Below are 18920 nucleotides of genomic sequence, written 5' to 3'. Positions count from 1 at the left end.
GTTTCAGCTTGAGTCGACTTGAGTATCATTCGAGTCGACTCAAAAAAAAATAAAAAATTCAAATAGACTCGAAGAAATTCGAGCGGCAGCTCGAGTCGATTCGAATTATTGAACAGAAGTTGCACAAAAAAATAGAAAGAAATATTTTCAGGAAGAAAGACTCAAAGGTCATTCGACTCGACTTGAGTCCAATTCGAGTTGACTCGAGTTTCAATGGCCAGCTCTGAAGAATTTTCAGAAATATGCAGAATTATTTCTAATGGCTATTTCAAGTGCTCCAACGGTCAAAACTTATTCTTCAACAACTTTCAAATGTATTAAAGGCTAGAGAATCAATTGAGAAGGTAGCCAAATGGATCAAAAAGAAAAAACTTCAAATGGGTGAGGTTCATTGAATAATATTGAAAATAGAGAAAAGAGAAGGATTTATGTACAATTTCGAAGGATTTTCCAGAGAAATCATCTCCATCAACATCTACATTCTCTCAAGCATTAATCAAAAAGAAGTGAAGCTTCAAAAGAGCCATTTCACGATCACTTCTTTGAGCTTTAAAGAGTTATTTTTCCATTTTATTTTACTTGTGCTGAAAATTATATTTTATATTTTATTTTCTTTACAAATTTTTTTGAGAAAAAAATTTGGGAATTAGGCCCGTCCAAGTCTAGAATTAGATTTGTTAGGTTTTGATTGGTGAGTCTGTAAAATCAATTGGATTAATTGTGAGCCCAAAAATTAATCAGTGTATAGATTGTGGTTGGTGATCACAGAAAATCGACTGAATTTATTTGTAATTTCGGGTAAAACAAATGTACTGTAATCAAGTTGATTATAGTGAAATTTTTAAAAAGAATTGAAGAGTGGATATTGATGTGGGGTTGCTCCGAACCACTATAAATTTCTATGTGTTTGTATTGTATCTTTTCATATTTACTTTACTTGCTTTTAGTTTCTGTTTTATATTGGTTTAATACTTGTATAACTTTTCTTATATTTTAATTCCACTATTACATATATTAAACACGTCACAAGCACTTTAAATAAGTTAATTTGAAGCATAGATCATTTTAGATTTCAGACTTAGTTAAAATTTTTAAACAATCCAATTCATCCCCCTCTTAGGTTGCTACTTTTCTGAGCAACAATTTTCATAAATCCAAATGGGTGATGGGATATTTTTTTTAATAAAATCTTGAAGTTTAAACGACACAGTCCCAAAAATGAAAGTGAGTTTTTGAAATACTACATCGGTTTGGTTTGACTTCATACGGATTAAAAAGTATAGGAATCGAATCCGATCGTAGATAATTAATTTTTTACAAATTTCAATTCGATTCCATCCGATTTATGTCTTTCAACCGACTAAAATGATCTTTATTGAGTCAGATTGGATGAATTTCTTTAGATTTGGATTATTTACTCAGCCTTAGCATGTGGTGGTTGATGAATTGGCCCTCGAAGCTGTAAGCAACATTGGTGTTGGCTCTTCTTTCCGGCACTTTACAGAATTTTTCTTCCTCCAACATCGTATACAATTCACATGCGATTCTCCTAAAAATCAAGTGCAGGACAAAATTTGTTCAACAATCCAAGTGAGAAGGGAAAAATCGACAAAATTCGTTAGCGTTTTCTGGATGAGAAGAAGAAAATCCAAACAATCAAGTACAGGACAAAATTTCTTAGCACTCTATTTGTGAACACATGGATTCTCATATCTAGGATGCCATGTATGAGTTGCATCGTCCATGAGCTGGTGATAGATATCAGATTTCTGTATCATTGCACAAGAGCTCGTAATCGCTTCTTAAGAGAGAAACGATTTCATTGTAGCTATGGGCGACCCTCGGCGCTACCCAGTGCAGCTGCCCTAATGAGGAAGAATTGGCATGTTAGGTTAAACCGGTTGAAATCGATGAATACAGTTTGACTATTATGTTAATTTTTCCTTTTGACTTTAGTAAGACATGATGCAAAATTAGTTGGCGTGCTAGCGGACGGCTAACGGCATCCAAAGAAGAGCCGCAGAAACACAGCAGCTCGGTTTGATTGACGGACCCGTCAGTGTCTTTCCCATTACGATCTATCACGGTGGTCAAAACGCCCCCAGCCGAACCGTTGTTCTTCAGTCTTCCCCTTTTCTATCTTCCTTGGAAGCCAAGTCGACCCGAGAGGAGGAGAGAAGAAACACCTCACCACGCAAACCCCTCCGGCCTTCGATTTCAACGATAGTAATTTATAGTTCCAATTGACGACGAGAGATGTGGAGATTCCCACTCCCCCTGGAGAGGTGACATGAGATGAGAACAAGCCTTTCCCGTGCCCATCTCTCCTTCGCCTCCCATGGAGAGGCCGCGGCAGCCGCCGGCGAGCTCCGACGCTCTAATCTCTACGCTCTCCAACGCTGTCCAGGCCCTCGGCCGGGGCTTCGATGTGACCTCCGACGCCCGCCTCCTCTACTGCAAGGGCACCCCGGGCTCCCGGCTCGCGCTGGTCGATGACGAGCGCACCAGGGACGTCGTGATCTCCGACGACGGTGGCGTCGTCCTTCCCGATGTCTCCCTGGATATCGATATTTTAAGGGAGCAGAGCCGGCGGGAGACCACCCGTGTTTGTAGCTTCCAGGAAGTAAGTCAAATGAATCCGATCTCTCTGTCACTCGTTTTTTTTCTCCCTTTCCGTTCTGTGATCTGGGTTTTTCTTGACTTTTGAAGTTATGAGATTGAGTGTTCTTTCTAGGACTGGATGCTGATGGGTTTTGTTTTATGAGTTTCTTTTTGAAAGGGAGTTAGGGTTTCGCTTGCGATGCTTTGATACGCTGCTTCTGGTCTGATTTCGATTTCTTTTCGGCAGTATTTTTTGTTCTGATCAAACTGCGCCAGTCTTGAATTTTGATGTTTTCTCCTTGATTTTGTTTAAATTAATCATAGTCGTCTTGGGGTATCTGAGCCTTTTTGTTAATGTGGGGATACTGTTGTTTCAAGAAAGGGTGTTCTTTCATTCCTTCCCTTATCCGGTCTCCCCACAGACTTAGATTCAGCTGGAAATGCTTTGGCTTTACTTTGGTAAATTACAGCTTGTCAGGTAATCATAATCTTGGTGCGAATCTGATCTCCAGATATAGGTGAATGAATCTTGAAATGTGGGCGATATCTTAGTGGTGGCAATGTTATAAATATAGAGACAAGGATGAGAGTTCTTTTTGAGAAATATAGGTTTGACATCAAGTCTAAAATATGGTCATCTAAAGAAGTACATTCATCTGGCTGTAAAGATGACACTTAGCCTGTCAGGATAATTTCCCTACAGAATTCCAGGTCTTCATGAAAGCTTGAGGTTTTGAGGAGAGTTAAAAAGAGGAAGGTAGAATTGCTGTAGACTTTGTGCTATAGAGTGCCAGAATTATAGGGCATGTAGTTGCAGGGTTGCAGACATCCTGATTTCCCTCGCTCGAATGTGTCAAACTGGACAAGGGATAAACTTGTCTTTAGAAGTCTTACCAAGTTTTGCTTGTTACAATAGTTGGTAGAAGTTATAATCATCTTTTAGAACAGCCAGTTCATTGCATCAAGGAAAGGTTCATGAATGACAATTATGCATTTGCTGAAGATATTGTTTCACAAGTTCAAAAGTACCGGAAAGTAATCAGAGTTTCCAGTTTGCCATTGATAAACATTGATGATGTGTTATTTGATTGAACTAATGGTTCAGACTGTGGCAAGCCCTTTTATGGAGGAGTAAAAAATTATATATGATTTAAGCAATAGGAATTTTCACCTTTTTGAATGATCTGTTGCCGTGAAGATTAAATTTTATAACATCTTTAGCACTGCTGAAGCATTGTTCGAATCACTCATTTCTGCCCTGTTGGGTTTAATTTCTACTTCATCAGTTGACAAGAGTTTATGAAGTGCTTGATAGATATTGTTGTTTTGGTATGCAGCAAAGGTAAAGATGGTGGCTCATGGTGGGGTTGATTATACGGTCTCTTTAACATAGCAGATATTGTTGTTTTGGTATGCAGCAAAGGAAAAGATGGTGGTTCATGTTGGGGTTGAACATACAGTCTCTTTAACATAGCACCCACATTTTAGAAATGATCATGAAGGAGGAAAATGTTGAGAGTATATGGAGAATCATAACAAGATTGAGCATTGAGCTACTTTAGTTTTGGTGTGTTCCTAGTTATGACTTAGTAGGGCAGGATTTTGGTCAGCAACAGTGGGTACCTTGGATCTGGTCCAGTTTGAGATGCATGGCCTATTACTTAGATCTAAATGCATGCAAATGCGGCAAACAAGCTGCTACAAGATCTGATTATTTTAATTTTAGATAGGCATCATGAGCCCTCGCAAGGTGCTCATGTACTTTGTGGTGATGGTGATGGCTGAATAACAATGTGATTTACTTGGTATTATACTCTGGACATGAACATTAGCGTACCTATATATAATTAATTCTAGAGGACCCTGGATTTGGTGACTTGAGCTGCAGAGTTAGGCACTGCAAATCTGTCTTTTGTTTTCAAAAATTGCAACAAACTTTCTGAAGTACTACTCACTGACTCCAGGAGTTGTCTTCATGTAATTATAATTTAGCACTTTATGTTATAAGATACTGGTTGTTTACATCTACTAATTCAAGTTTTGGAATATTTGCTTGATAATTTAGGAAAATATGGATGATTATTTTATTCAACATATATAAATAAACCATGGCTCAAAGAATTTATGAATCTAAATAGCTTATGCTTTTATAGAATGTCTGTGCAATTATCATCAAATATCTTTGCTGTGTTTGATCTTTTATGAGTTGATCAATCCAATTTGGATTCCTTATATCTTCAGGTTGAAAGGCCTTTTTTAAAGTTGTATAATATAGAAGTGGGAACAAGTCAAATGATTTGCATCAGCTTCCTATTCTAACGCATACAAACTAGAGCTAAACCCAGCCAAAACCACTCATGCACTAGTGATATTTGATCCTTTTCCATTGGTTGGTCAACTTTTATCGGTTGATCTGGTCTGTTTGAGCAAAATGCTGCAGTTCATATTGTTGATTGTAGTTTTTGTCAATTTTAATCTTTGTAATTGTCGAAGGTATAAAAATGCCTCAAGATTCAGCTGATATTCTCAAACCATTAGAACATGCTATTAATTCCAAGTCCCAAATTATTTTTGACAAATCAAAGTTTTGCAGAACATATCTTGATTTGCAGAATGACTCAGATTGTACCTTTTGATTCATTTATTCAAGATCAACAACATTTTAGCCAACATAATATTGAAATTTCTAACTAGAAACCCATTGGACCAGACTTTAGGATAATAAAGTTCCTATCTATCAGCACTTCAGTTATTTTAAAAAATTCGGAGGTGTTGAGCCAAATTTTTGAATAACAGAGAGTTCATGTTAGATAGCCAAAGCCACAGGAACTATGAGGATTCCTTAAGATAGTGCCTCTTTTTGGCAGAAGTTCCAGCAGAAAGAATTGTTGTCAAATACTGAAATCGATAGGCATTTTAGAATTTTAATCTCTGCACTAACACTCCTTGAAGATACTAGAAAATACCATGAATAAACTGGTGAGTTTCGTCTTTTCTAATGAAATCAATATAGGTGAGAAGGGATTCATGTATCAACTGTTTACTTCACATTCGATTATAAACACCATAAATATGAATATCTGTAATGTTTACTTTTGCCTGTTGACCTTTGCGGTTCAGCATGACAAACTAATATTTGTCTCATATACTACCCAAGCTCCCTTAGCATTCATACAAAGTAGTTACCACTATATATTGAAAAATAAATTTCTGCACTATACTGAATACAGTTATCATGCCTTATCAGTCTCTACATCGTATTTATCTATTTTGCGTGCAGCATTTTCTATGATATTGAAATACTAATGACCATTGGATTCTATATTATCCTCAGATGGCTGAATATTTTAATGAGAAGTCAGGATTATCAGAAAATGTACCTCTTGGCAATTTCAATTCTATGTTCAGTTTTACTGGCTCTTGGAAAATTGATTCTGCAGCAACAAAAGCCCTAGCAATGTATGGTTATTTTATCCCTCTATATAAAGTTAAACTTACAAATGCTGAATTGGTGTTGCGAGAAGATGTCCGACGTGCTGTTCCACGGAGCTGGGATCCATCATCCTTGGCTAGGTTAGTAGGTAATAAACTTGTTGCACTGTGTTTAGGTATTGTCAGCATATTTTTTGTCTTGGAATTAGAATCTCCGGACTGGGGACATTTGTAGATTTTTTTTTTTTTAGGGTCTGTGCTGCTTGTCACATTCTTGTAGTCATGGAAAAACCTCTGCTTATATATCCAAGAAGGCATCAAATTTATCAGTTGGGTTTTTTCTTTGTTAGCTCTCTCTCTCTCTCCTCTCTCTATATATATATATATATATATATATATATATATATATAGCTGCTGTTGATCACATGCTAGATCATCAAGTGACTCTTTCCTATTCTTTCGTCAGCTTTATCGAGAATTTCGGTACCCATATTATTACATCTGTGAGTATCGGAGGTAAAGATGAAGTGTATGTCAAACAGCACCATTCATCTCAGTTATCAGCATCAGACATTAAAAAGTATGTGGAAAACATTGGGGACCAGAGATTTCTAAGCTTGGGAAGCCAGTCCGATGCTGCTCCCTATAATTACAAGGACAAGGTTAGTGCCTTTTGCTACCTTAGATGCACAGATCATAATGTATTATGTGAGAAATATTTTATCATACAATTTTAATATCTGTTCAAGTGCAGAGATTGCAGATCCCTCTCTGCTTAACAACTGTGACATGCACTCATACCTATGAAGTGTTGCACATCTAATTAGAAAGGAGTTAACTGTGTTTATCTTTCTAGAATTTCGATTTATCCACTCCATTTTACTTTGTCATAAGGTGTTCTACAGTAGATGCTATATCACAACTGAATTAGGTAAAGATTTATGATTACTTTATTCATCTATAGATGATTCAGAAAATTAAGAATAATCTAATTATCGTCAGCCATAGGTGTTTAGCATGTATTGGCCAAAAGTGTATATCATGGACTTTAGTTTGTGATAGCTATATGTTCCCTCATTTTATTTGTGACAAAAGTGTATCCGATTCCTTTTGATCTTATAACCTATTTGCATACACACTTTAGGATACAAAAAGGCCTTAACCCCTACTGTTGCTTTTTAGATCTTCCTATTCAATTTCAAATAAATTGCTGATATAATTTACATTATCTCATACTATTTTTATCCCCAACTATACTCAAGCCTCTGTCCCATCACATCAGTTTGATGTTGTGGACTTGAGTTTCAGCTTAATCATTAGCTTTGGCATTTCTTTTTTCATTTCACCGTTTCATAGACTCACATTTTTAATGATTTCTTTGTTGACTTTCATCCCATGGTAATCTTGGTTTCATCATTAGCCCTAATATACTGTTGATTGAACTGATTATTTCATCAGTCAGCAATATGGTAATGTCTTTGGACTTTGGTGTATTCAGTTAATGACATTTGGCTTTGGAACTACTAAGGAAGACATTCGACGCAGGAAAAATTCTATTAATCAACATATTGACAGCAGCTAGGGTGATTGAGAAAATAATAAAGAAGAAACTGGAAGGAATGACTGAAAGGAGGGGTCAGATCTCAGAGTGTTTGATCAGATAAATTAGATTAATTTTCAGTTTTCAGACTTCTATGTTTTAGTTTTTAGGCTGAGATCAAGTTAGCCTATCACAGTTTTGAAGATCCTCAAGTTCCACACCAACCATTATTGTAGCTTACTGTTCATCAATTCTGTTCATATTACATGGGTGAGGTTGTACTTTTTTTTTTTTTTTTTTTTGTGGGGGGGAGGGGGGGTGGTGGGTGATTTATGATAAGGCTAAATTAAGATTTTTCCATTTATTGAGTCTGGGTGTGAAGGATGTATTTTCGATGATTGAAAGGATGAAGTTTTAAAGAAATCTTTTTATGTCGAGGCTGTTCCCCATGTTCCATGAAGTTAGTGTGAAACCCATAGTTGCTAGCTTAGGAAATGAGTGCGAGAAACAATATGAGAGATAGGAGCATGAGACAATCGATAAAAAATTATACAATTCGGGAAACAAGAAATATTTATATAAAAATGTAAAATTATTCATATACTTAATACAAGACATAAAACATATATCTTAACAAAATTAAATTATTAAAATTTTTATCCTAATCAACAGCCTCCTTCCCAAACTTTTTGAAAAACTTCTGTCAAAAAGATAGATTAAAAAAGTCTCTTTAACTAATCATTGCCTATATATATCTTTTAAAAAGGGCAGAAGGGGTCAAGTTTTTCTTTTTTTTTTATGGGGGTATGGGATCTATATTGTGATTTCACATATATTTTAGTAGATAGCAGATTATTTTGTAAGATATCTACTCAAAGAAGGAAACTTGAGGAAGAGTCTTGTATGGAAAGATAACTGATATCCATTGGGATTTTTTTCCATTCTACGGGGTGGGAACAGAGTTGCATGGGGAAGAGAGAATATGAAGCATGGCGGGACCGAGTGCATGAGAACAAGCATTTTTTTTTCATCCAACTTTGACAATGCAAATTCTACATTTCTTAAGACATGCTTGACACTCATTTCTAAGTTCGATTTTTCAAGAAACTGCTTTTGGAGTGGGAAATGTATTTCTTGGCATCTATCGCAAAACCTACTCCTGGGTGTGATGTGATTCCTGTGTCTTTGGTGTGAGTCCATTATATCCTTCTTCATCCTGATATTTATTTCTTCTTCTTCTTTTCCCCCTTTTTAATCTTTGTGTCAATGCTTCCTGACTTGCCCTGCAGAAATTTGTGTAAAAGATTTATGAGTTGGGCTTAGAACTTGATCTAACAATTTAGGGCCGGTATTGTAAAATATAAGATAACGGCTAGACTCCCTACTCCCATCCCTCTCCCGAGGCTCTAACCCTTACTTGTTGCCTTTGTGGCTCTGCCTTCCTGCCTGCCTTCCTCCCAGTTCACTGCTAATGATCATGAGTCATTCGTAACCAGCGGATGTGCTACTCTCTGTGTTAATCCCATATATGGAACCCCCAACCTCTCTCTCTCTCTCTCTATCTATCTATCTATCATGTTTCTCTCCCTATTTGGATCAGGAAGACATTTTTTCCATCCATTCTATTTTTGCTATATAAGTTTGAATTGACTTAAATCTGCATCATCTAAGGCTCTTCTTCCTTCTTCTTCTTCTTCTGTGAGAGAGAGAGAGAGAGAGAGAGAGAGAGAGAGAGGTTGGACTCAGTCCATTCATCTAGGGTTGTTTATTCTTTCAATTTCTTTGTGACCTGTATGATTATGTTCGTGCCAGAGAAATAAAACATTGTGACACTATCCTAATCTAGGGTTTATAACTGTGATTAGCTCTAAGTTCTATTCCTCTGCTTGATATCTTGTTAATTTGGCATTTATTTGTTGGGAATCTTGTGATTTTGTAAATCTATGTAGACCAGAAGTACATTAGGGGATGAAAATATCAATTTATCGGTTGCTCAGATTTAAGCAATCTATCAGTCTGTGTAGTCTAGGGATTTGTAACTGAGATGTTCTGGTTTCCTGCAACTTTGGTGGTCCTTGTTCTTTAATTCAGTTGGTGATTTGAAAATCTTGTGCATCTGTACCTACACACAAACACACGCACGCATACACACGTGTAAATATATTAGAGGAAACTAGATCCAAGATTCTAGGCACTTCCATTAGGAGAACAAATGGTAGACCTTGAGTATCTAGGTCCACTTAGAGCTAAATTTTATGGCACATTTCTTTCAGTTTATCAACAGCTTAGACTCCAATCTTCTCCCTCTCTCTCTAATTCACTCGCTCACTGCCCCCCCCTCCCCACCCCCTCCTTAGTTGTTGTGACTGATTCAAATGAATTCAGTTGGGCTATTGTGTCACACATCTGGGGCTCCAAATAAAGTAGACTGTATATGAACAGCTTACAGTGCTCTATGATAGGCTTGTTTGAGCTTGTTCAATTAGAAGACAGGCAAACTCAAAACTTCAGTTAACTTAGTTTGTAGATGGGCCAGGCAAGCAGACTCCAGTGCCGAAAAAATAAGTAGAAGCTCCAGCGTGGCTCAATAAGAGTCTCAGTCAAGCTTCTTCCAATAGGAAATGAACCAAGCTTGAATATTTGCCAAGGTCAAGCTTTGCTTGACCAAAGCTTGACCATAGCATGAGTTTAAACACCTGTCTCATATGACAAGCCAAGGGAGACCTGAGCAACACAAAGCTCAGCTTGGCTTGTTTGCAGTGCTACAAATATCTGATACACCCCCGGTTGGGTAGAGAATGCCTTTTTGCTGAACCAGCAGATTGCTGGATTGGGTCAGGTTGGCTATTTAAAAAATTCAGGTTGCATTTGGTTTGACCCTGATCTGACCCAAACCTGACCAGTTAACAGGCCTATCTGCCCATATATGGGCATGTACCTTGTTTGCTTGTGATTGTGCAAACAGGCATGTGGCGATCTTCTCTAGCTATTTGAGAAATTGTTTTACAAACGATGTATTGAATGCCCATATTCTTCAATGATGATTCTTTTTCTTGTTCGCTTTGCTTAAGTGCTTTTTCTTTCTTTGCAGGATGTTACAGTAATCTTTAGAAGAAGAGGTGGTGATGATCTTGTTCAAAATCATGCAGAGTGGAAGAACACTGTTCCTTCAGCACCAGATGTTATTAACATGACCTTTTTACCCATAGTTTTTCTTTTGAATGGACTCCCTGGACTCCAGTATTTGGCTCACTCAGTTGATCTATACTTGGAATGTAAGAGTTATTATAATCTCTGATTGTTTGTTGGCATGTTTTTTTTAATCATTGCTGGCCTATCTTTATGCTTATGTTTTTAACCTATGCAAACCTGCTCGCTTTCATGTCAGTGGTTGGAGCATGTGTGGCATGACACCTTTGTTTTTCTATTCTTGTGTTGTCATTTCTTCAGACAAGCCTCCTGTAGAGGAGCTGCGGTATTTCTTGGAGTTTCAAATGCAACGAGTTTGGGCTCCAGTGCCTTCAAGCATTCCTGGTCACCAGAGAAAGGAACCTGTATGCCCTTTGCTTCAGTTTAGCTTAATGGGCCCCAAGCTCTATATCAGCTCCGAGCAGGTATGAAGTTTTCTCACTGTGAAATTCCGTGATAATAGATTCTAAGTAGTTCAGCTGTATCATTTACACAGAGTTGCCATACTGTAGCTAATTCCAACAAGAGTCTTCTTGTAGCTGAGGATTGTCCTCCATCATCCTTCCTAGGTCTGCTTCTGTATACTCACAATTCAGCATATAAAAACAACTAGTTTCAAAGTGGTTTTTTTGGCAAGGAGAGTAATTATACTAGATAGGGGTAACAAATGTCCGCTTGTTCCACAACGACAGAAGAAACTCCAATTCACCATATATAAAACACAATGAATAACTCATTCTAATCAATTCTATGTTCTATTATCTGGCAAATCGTTAGCTCTAAACCAGATATGAATTAGGAGTTATCTTATTTGTTTGCATGACTAGATCTTTAAAGTGAAATAATTCCCCAAATGTGTAACATCCACGTTCCAAGCTTGCAATGTCCTTCACATCGGTTCCACTTAATGATTCATGGCTAGTGGAAAAAGCATGCCCATTCTTGTATATGTATGGGCAATTGCTTCATTATATATTTTGCTTTAGAATGCTGAAGGGGCCAAGATGTTTGTTTGGCTACTCAACAGCAGTTAATGGATGTATTTGCAAGCTTCAATTAAAGGTGGCTCTCAATCAAAATTCTTCCAAACCATGAGTAGCTTGGTCTACTTAATTTTGAAGAGGTAAAAAATGCAGATATGAAAGGTCTGCATTGCTCTGAATTTCTCAATGTAATGGTTTCCTTCTGAATACAATTTGTCATCACTTACCATTATTATCATTAGCAAGAATTGGTTCTTCAAATCTTGATTCTGTTCACGATTTGGAAATTAATCTTTCAATGTTTACTCAGCAGTTGAATGGCCATACTAGAAGGAAAACAGTTTTGCCTTTAATAATGATGAATTTACAACAGTAAAACTTTCTTTTCTTGACACGACAACCTCTTTAAAGAGGAAACAGAGTTGAAACTAATTGCTTTTCTAATGTCTGTCTTCACGTGTATTTCTTTAACAAATCTTTTCCATTCAATCACTGTTAGGTTCTCCAGGGTCACCTTGTAAGGAGGCCCCTTTTGCAAAACAACCCCATTAGTTTCCTCACCACCTTTAACTATTTGGAATCAACTTTATGAATCCTTAGTGTACAATCATTGAGGAGGCCATTGACGTCTGTAAGAATAACCCTGGGGCATCTTGGCTGTCTCTTTCAGACAGGCTACATCTTGATGAGCTGATGTGCAGAAGTCCCATTGGCCTGTCAATTGGGGTGCTCAAGCCATGTGAGATGGTTTATATAATTGGAGTAGAAGAGACATGGTCCTGTCAGATGTGGCCTTTGGATCAGACAATACTTGCCAATGGAGGGCAGACACCTCAGCTTATGAAGTTATGTATTTTGTCTTGAAGGAGACTGCTGAGTTGCTGTCTCAAATAGGACCAGCATGTTGGTAATACTTCCACCTGATTAAGAATCTATTGTGCGAAATTTTCCTAGTCACTATTCGGATATGGATTAGAAATATCCAATGCACACAAGCACTCCCAAAGTTTACCATGCTTAATATGTGGTGTACCAGTGGATTGGAAATCATGGAAAGCTTGATCTGACATGGTGTCAAGCCCATTTAAATTGGAAGAAAATGCCTAGCTGCTAACGTAAGTTTGTCTGTTGGATGCAGGTATCTGTTGGTCGGAAACCAGTCACTGGCCTCAGGTTGTGTCTAGAAGGAAGCAAGCAAAATCGACTAGCCATTCATTTACAGCACCTTGCTTCCCTTCCAAAGATTCTCGTGCCACACTGGGACTCTTATGTGGCAATTGGTCCACCAAAATGGCAAGGCCCTGAAGAACAGGACAGCCGGTGGTTTGAACCAATTAAGTGGAAGAACTTTGCCCATGTCAGCACTGCACCAATAGAGAACACCGAAACTAATATTGGGGACCTTTCTGGTGTTTACATTGTGACGGGGGCACAGTTGGGGGTGTGGGATTTTGGTGCCAAGAGTGTCTTACACCTCAAACTATTATTCTCCAAGGTTCCTGGGTGTACCATACGGAGATCAGTTTGGGATCACAGTCCATTCAAGACTCTTGCACCATGTCCAGATGATACATCTTCAAGCGACAGGTCTAGTCAGATCAGTAAACTTGCAAAGATGGTTGACATGACGGAGATGTCAAAGGGGCCAGAAGATACACCGGGCCACTGGTTAGTTACCGGAGCAAAGTTGGGAGTTGAGAAGGGGAAGATTGTTGTACGTGTGAAGTATTCCTTATTAAACTACTGAAGCTGATATTTCTTGTTTTTTCCATGTTCACCATCCCATGGCGCATTCTTTCCGAGCCAGCAATTGTTTCTTTTGTTTCTACTGTACATTCCAGGATGTCAATGTTATTTATTGGAGGGCTTTCCTCTGGGTTTTTTTAATTTTTTGTTTCTGTAGATTAGAAGTTTTCAATTGATGTATACTTTTTTGAGGCTAGAAGCTGTAAGGCAGTGCCCCTTTTCGCACAGGCTTGAACCAAGAAAATCTTTTAACAGGACATGCAAGCTGGGATGTGACAATTCCATTATTCATCAGCCATCGAGATCCTGGCCAGAAATTGTGCCAACGGCTAGCTTCTGATCTTTTTGAACTACGTACTGAATGTATTAAACATCTCTATCATATTTGCAACAAGTATCTGTGCAAGTGTATATTGTTTTTCTCCCCATCCGAAATCATCTCATCCATCAGCCGAGACAGATGTTGTTAGTTCTATTTTTTATTTTATGTTTTTCTCTTGCAGGTAAGAAACTATTTCGTGTTCTTGAAAATGACTGTAAGGCATTCATAAAGATTTTTTCTTATTAGAGCATTAAATTGTTAAATTTCATTTCATCTCAAGGCAAAAAAAAAAAAAACCAATTCTGATATTTCATTTGGAAATTGGAGATCAGCCAAGAAGGTTACCAGGTTCAGTTATGAGAGAAAAAAATGCTACTCTGCCAAAGCCAACTTTTCCGTTGGGCAAGCTTGTGACGAAGCCTGAACGCATACAAAATCAGGTCCTGGTAAGCCTGCAACCGACCTCAAAATAATGTTCCACTTAGACCTTGACAGTCCTCAATTTTTGTTTATCCGGAACAGTTCTTATAAAATAGTAATTATAGCAAACATTTTTTCGAGGACGCGAGCGTACACGTTAAGAGGCCGCCCACCGCTTTTATAGCACAAACTTTCTTTCAGTTAAAATATGTATCATATAATTTAATTTCTATGCTTCTTTTAAGAAAACGACTCACAAAATGCTGATTCAAAATAATTAGTGAATCGCATCAATCTGAATTTGAGTTGTTTTGTTTTGCTAGCTCTGACATGGGCCAAAATTAAATCCCACTTGACATGCATAAATAATAAAATAACAACCACCACAAGATCTTATTGTATCATGTAATGAAACCCCTACTACAACCCTCAACGTATGACTTTTAGGATTAGATCAAGCCTCATCAAATTCTTCTGCACCACTTCAATATATTATTTAGCCGATCCATGTTGCCTCCACACACCTACATTGGTCCAATCACAGGGGTCTTTACAGGCTTTTGTTGCACACATGATGATCGAAAGAGAGTCATAGCACATCAGGCTTTATATTTTCAGTCTATACAGAGTTGTTACTTTCCTTGGTCTCGTACAGAGGACCCTGGACATCATCCTCGTAATCCAATACTGTCGACGACGAAAAGCCGAAAGGTTCTCGCATGTTGTCACAGGGTTTTGGTGCAAGTAGAGCCCACCTCCAGCCCATTTGACGACATCCTCCTGTTTTGACCTTCTTGCCCCCTCCCCGCTTGCACTGATCCACGCCATTAAATGAATTGTGATCAGACCTGGAGGAAAAGAGAGAACAAAGCTGCTGCAAAGGAGAGAAGGAGAGATGAACAGTGAACAAATACTGGTTTCAATATCTGGTAAGGCCCCACTACTGTTCTCAGCCTCGCAGATTCTTTAAAGCCGTATTTTACTGTGGACTGGCTCACTTGTCTGGGCATTACAACAGTCCACTGTTGGGCCAGCAAATGGTCAACTTGACAATGAATGGTGCGAGATGCACATCCTAAAGAGTGTCTTCTTTCAAGTTACCACGGCCAAGAATATTAAGGCTAAAAATGGATGATTACGTTGACGAGCTTGGGTCTAATCTAGCTCTGGCATTTGCTGCGGCGAAAGAGCATTTAAGTCCAGGATGTGATCAAGGAAAATACATGGTGGATCTCAACCTGTTGGATCTAAATGAGACAAAATTATGGGAAAACTGATGTGTTGTTACTTTTTCGTGCTGATGACACCATTTGGGCCCACAAGAACTGCTATGAGGAAGTAACTTTTTGACCCTTCGTTTGACTACCTTCTATTTGTTTTTCTCGGTTCTTTGTTTTGGTGGTCATCGCATCTTTTAGCTGCTGGCGTGTGTAATTATGTACAAAACAATAGGGATAGCAGTTGGGCTCTTTTTTTTTTTTTTTTAATATCCGATCTATCCTAAATTCTAACAAAATCCATTTAGTAATTACTTATATGATTTGGGATAGTTTGGGATTTATCCCTTAAATATCTACTACCTAAATCTGATTATATATAAATATGAATGAAGAATCTTAGCTATAGTCTAAGCTTTCCTATTCAACCATCGCTCCAAACCTCCCACCCAATTGAGACTCCTGAGAACGGAAAAATCAAGAGAAAACAAAGAAATAATCAGCAAAAACAAAAGAAAAAAGGGCAAAAAAAAGATAAATACAAAAAAAAAAAAAAAAATATATATATATATATATATATATATATATATATATATATATATATATATATATATATATATATATAAGGTACATGTGAGTATAATCATGTATGAATAAAAAATAAATGGAACATGGGGATTGAATTGCAGTCAAATCAGGCAATGAGAAGGTAAGATTATCTGGTGCTTTACTGATGTCTGACGTATTAGGTGACATGTTAGATATGAATCAGTCCCATTATGTTTGGCATTGTCATCATTTTTTTAAAAAGAATTAGAAACAATAATACTCTTTCTATTTTTTTAAATTTTTAATAATAAAAAATATATTTGGCTCGCTTTCTATCTCTTTTTCTTTTTTTTTTTTTTTGACAATGAAAATTAGTAATATGGCCGACAATGAGGAAGAGGGACAGTAGATGTGGTTGGTGACGTAGTTGAGGATGAGAAAGAGTCCAATGTCAAATAGAGAGGCGATTGAGGGAGTGATAGAGGGAAAGGGACTAGGAATGGGGCCGATGACGTGGTTGAGGATGAGGGATAGCTTGATGTTAAGCAGAGAGATCGTTGGTGAGGTCCAGAGAGCTGAAGTGATTGGGCGAGGGCGATCAGGTTAACTCTGATATTGGATAGAAGAAAAGAAGCCGGAGGAAGAAGGATGAAAATCCACTTTTAAAGAAGCGGGAGCAAAAAAATTTTAGTTTCAATTTTTTTACAAATAATAAAAGTTGATTAAGAATAACAGAAACCAAAACAGAATAATCAAACCTAATTTTTGCATCAGATTCCATATTGCTTTTTTTAAAAAGAAAAAACTAAACAAAGTTTTAGTTTTTGCTAGCGCTGGTTGATCAAAGAGTGCTACCAAAAAAAAAAAAAAGGAGTGCAACTTTTGTTGACCTTTGTCACATCATGTTTTGCGTTTGAACTTTGAGATGAATCATGTCGCATAAGGATCAAACGCTTGGTTTTGATCAACAATTAGTCTCTGAAGTAGCTGACGCAAAGCATGCATGTTGTTGCGATTCATATCTACATTGTTTTTTTGTCCAAAATAAATATTTACGTTGTCTTTTCTAGTCTGAATTTGTTCTCCTCAATTTTATTCTTCCTGCAAGTCTATATAGTGTTTGGTGTTTGTTCTTATGATCCCCGGATTGGACGGTCCTCTTATGCGGGATCGTGCCGTTCTTAATGATTTTAGAGCGAGGCAGAATATTTTACACCGTATCAGAGCTTGACGAAAGAGGAGAGAGAGTTTGGTCGGGTGTCTTCTATAAGGTTGTGGACGTGAGGTGTCGGTGAGAACAGTGGAAGTCGGATGTAGCAGCTTCCTTACTTTGTATTTAGTAAATTTTAATAAAGAGCTATTTTGTTTTTTCTTTCCAAATTTTTTTGTTCATACTATTTCTTCTCCCAAACCTATATTGTGTTTGGTGTTTGTTCTTGGACCCTAGGTATCAGATGGTCCATACTGTCCTTCAAGTATATGCTTCAAGTTCATCAGACTGCAAAATTTGGTTCTAGTGGTTTGGATAAAAACCCTCCATTGCACGAGAAGAATGAATAATGTTTTAGATATGAATATTACACCCATGCCCATGCTAGAGAAGCTTCATATCATTTAAGAACGTTTACGGCTTCTTAATTACATTCACACTATCACATTCTAGAGTACAATATGAAGCTCTAGATGGATTGCACTCAATCCTCCATGTACTTTAACGCAAACATATGTTGTGTTTGGATGTTTACAATGGTGGATAAGACGAATAGTCCAAGCAAATACCACTCAAAAAGTTGTGGACGATGTTGTTCGGTCAAAGGCTCAAAAAGTTGCTCAGATGTTTTATTTCAGGGAAAAGAATGTTAGTTTTTGATCGAGTACATCTGGTTTGGATATTGCAAAAATGTAACCCATGCCACCAAAGCCAAATAATCTTCTTATTTTACTTGTGTCAAGATTAATAAAGATTTCCACTGGCACTCAAAGAATATTGATGGGTCTTCAGCATTTTTTGTGATTACTTAAGCATGTATTCTGCTTCATAGAAGTTAATTACAAGAGTTCTTAGTCGACAAATCATCCTTCCCGACTAAATGTTCACTCTCTATCTAATTCACCTTAAAATCAGCTTATGTCGGACCTATGTGTACGTTTAACGTGCCAGAAACATCGTATCAAAGAGATCACCCATAGTATGAGGTTTGTCTTGAAGGGAGGGTGCATTTTATCTATGCTGATACTTGCCCCAAGCCCGAGTTCAATGCATTATGGTTGCCCTTGAAGAAGAACCAAGTATCGCAGTCTCTACTCATTACCTTGCTTTTGCTAATTGCATTGCCTTTTGGCACCTGTTGGAAAATGCATTTTGGTGGGAATATTATATGTTTGCCGATGTTAATTCCTGCAGGATTGCTTATAACTCAAAATTGGATTGCATTACTTTCTCAAAATAGGTTACATGGCTCCTCTATAGTTTCTGCTAGAACATTTGTTTTCATCCATGATGCAACTTACATGTTTCTTTCAGCTTTTTATATTAATCTGTTTGAGTAGCTTTTCACTTCAGGTTCTTCAACTAGCCCATTTATCACGATATGCATCCCTTCCTTATAGATGATCTCTCAACAGATTGCTGTTGCATTTGGCTGGATCTTTAATTTAGATCCTTGGGTTGGCTTATGTCTCATCATGCACTTCACATTCTCAATTGCCACTCCTTGATGGATTGCTTTCTCTTGTTTGTTGTTTGTGTAATTGGATACCTTTTGGTTCATCTATACTAAACATCATCTATATACTGTATACTTTCTCCATACCCTTAAAACTTAGCTTCCTCTGTTTTTTAATATACATGACTGTAAGGGGGCTCACTTATGAACATTTGTATTTTGTTAGTGCTCATTAATGCAGGTCTTCTTCACCAA

General features: G+C 37.5%; 1 protein-coding gene across 1 annotated transcript; it reads left to right on the top strand.

The window, feature by feature from the left end:
- Positions 1 to 2107: 2107 nt before the first annotated feature.
- On the top strand, positions 2108 to 13926 carry LOC105041215 (MACPF domain-containing protein CAD1). Its single transcript, XM_010918085.4, has 6 exons — positions 2108 to 2623; positions 5936 to 6174; positions 6500 to 6695; positions 10665 to 10848; positions 11024 to 11187; positions 12884 to 13926. Exons 1-6 carry the CDS (start codon positions 2339 to 2341, stop codon positions 13490 to 13492), a joined length of 1677 nt encoding a protein of 558 aa, XP_010916387.1. The 5' UTR covers positions 2108 to 2338; the 3' UTR covers positions 13493 to 13926.
- Positions 13927 to 18920: the final 4994 nt, after the last annotated feature.

The sequence above is a fragment of the Elaeis guineensis genome, chromosome 2 (assembly GCF_000442705.2).
Source record: "Elaeis guineensis isolate ETL-2024a chromosome 2, EG11, whole genome shotgun sequence".
NCBI classification, from domain to species: domain Eukaryota; kingdom Viridiplantae; phylum Streptophyta; class Magnoliopsida; order Arecales; family Arecaceae; genus Elaeis; species Elaeis guineensis.
Note: the sequence above shows the minus strand (reverse complement) of the source record. Positions and strands in the feature narration are given on the sequence as shown.

Coding starts and splice junctions, on each gene's coding strand:
- LOC105041215 (XM_010918085.4), top strand. CDS start 2,339: ATGGAGAGGCCGCGGCAGCCGCCGGCGAGCTCCGACGCTCTAATCTCT. Junction 6,175..6,499: donor GATCCATCATCCTTGGCTAG/GTTAGTAGGTAA, acceptor TTCTTTCGTCAG/CTTTATCGAGAATTTCGGTA. Junction 6,696..10,664: donor CCTATAATTACAAGGACAAG/GTTAGTGCCTTT, acceptor CTTTCTTTGCAG/GATGTTACAGTAATCTTTAG.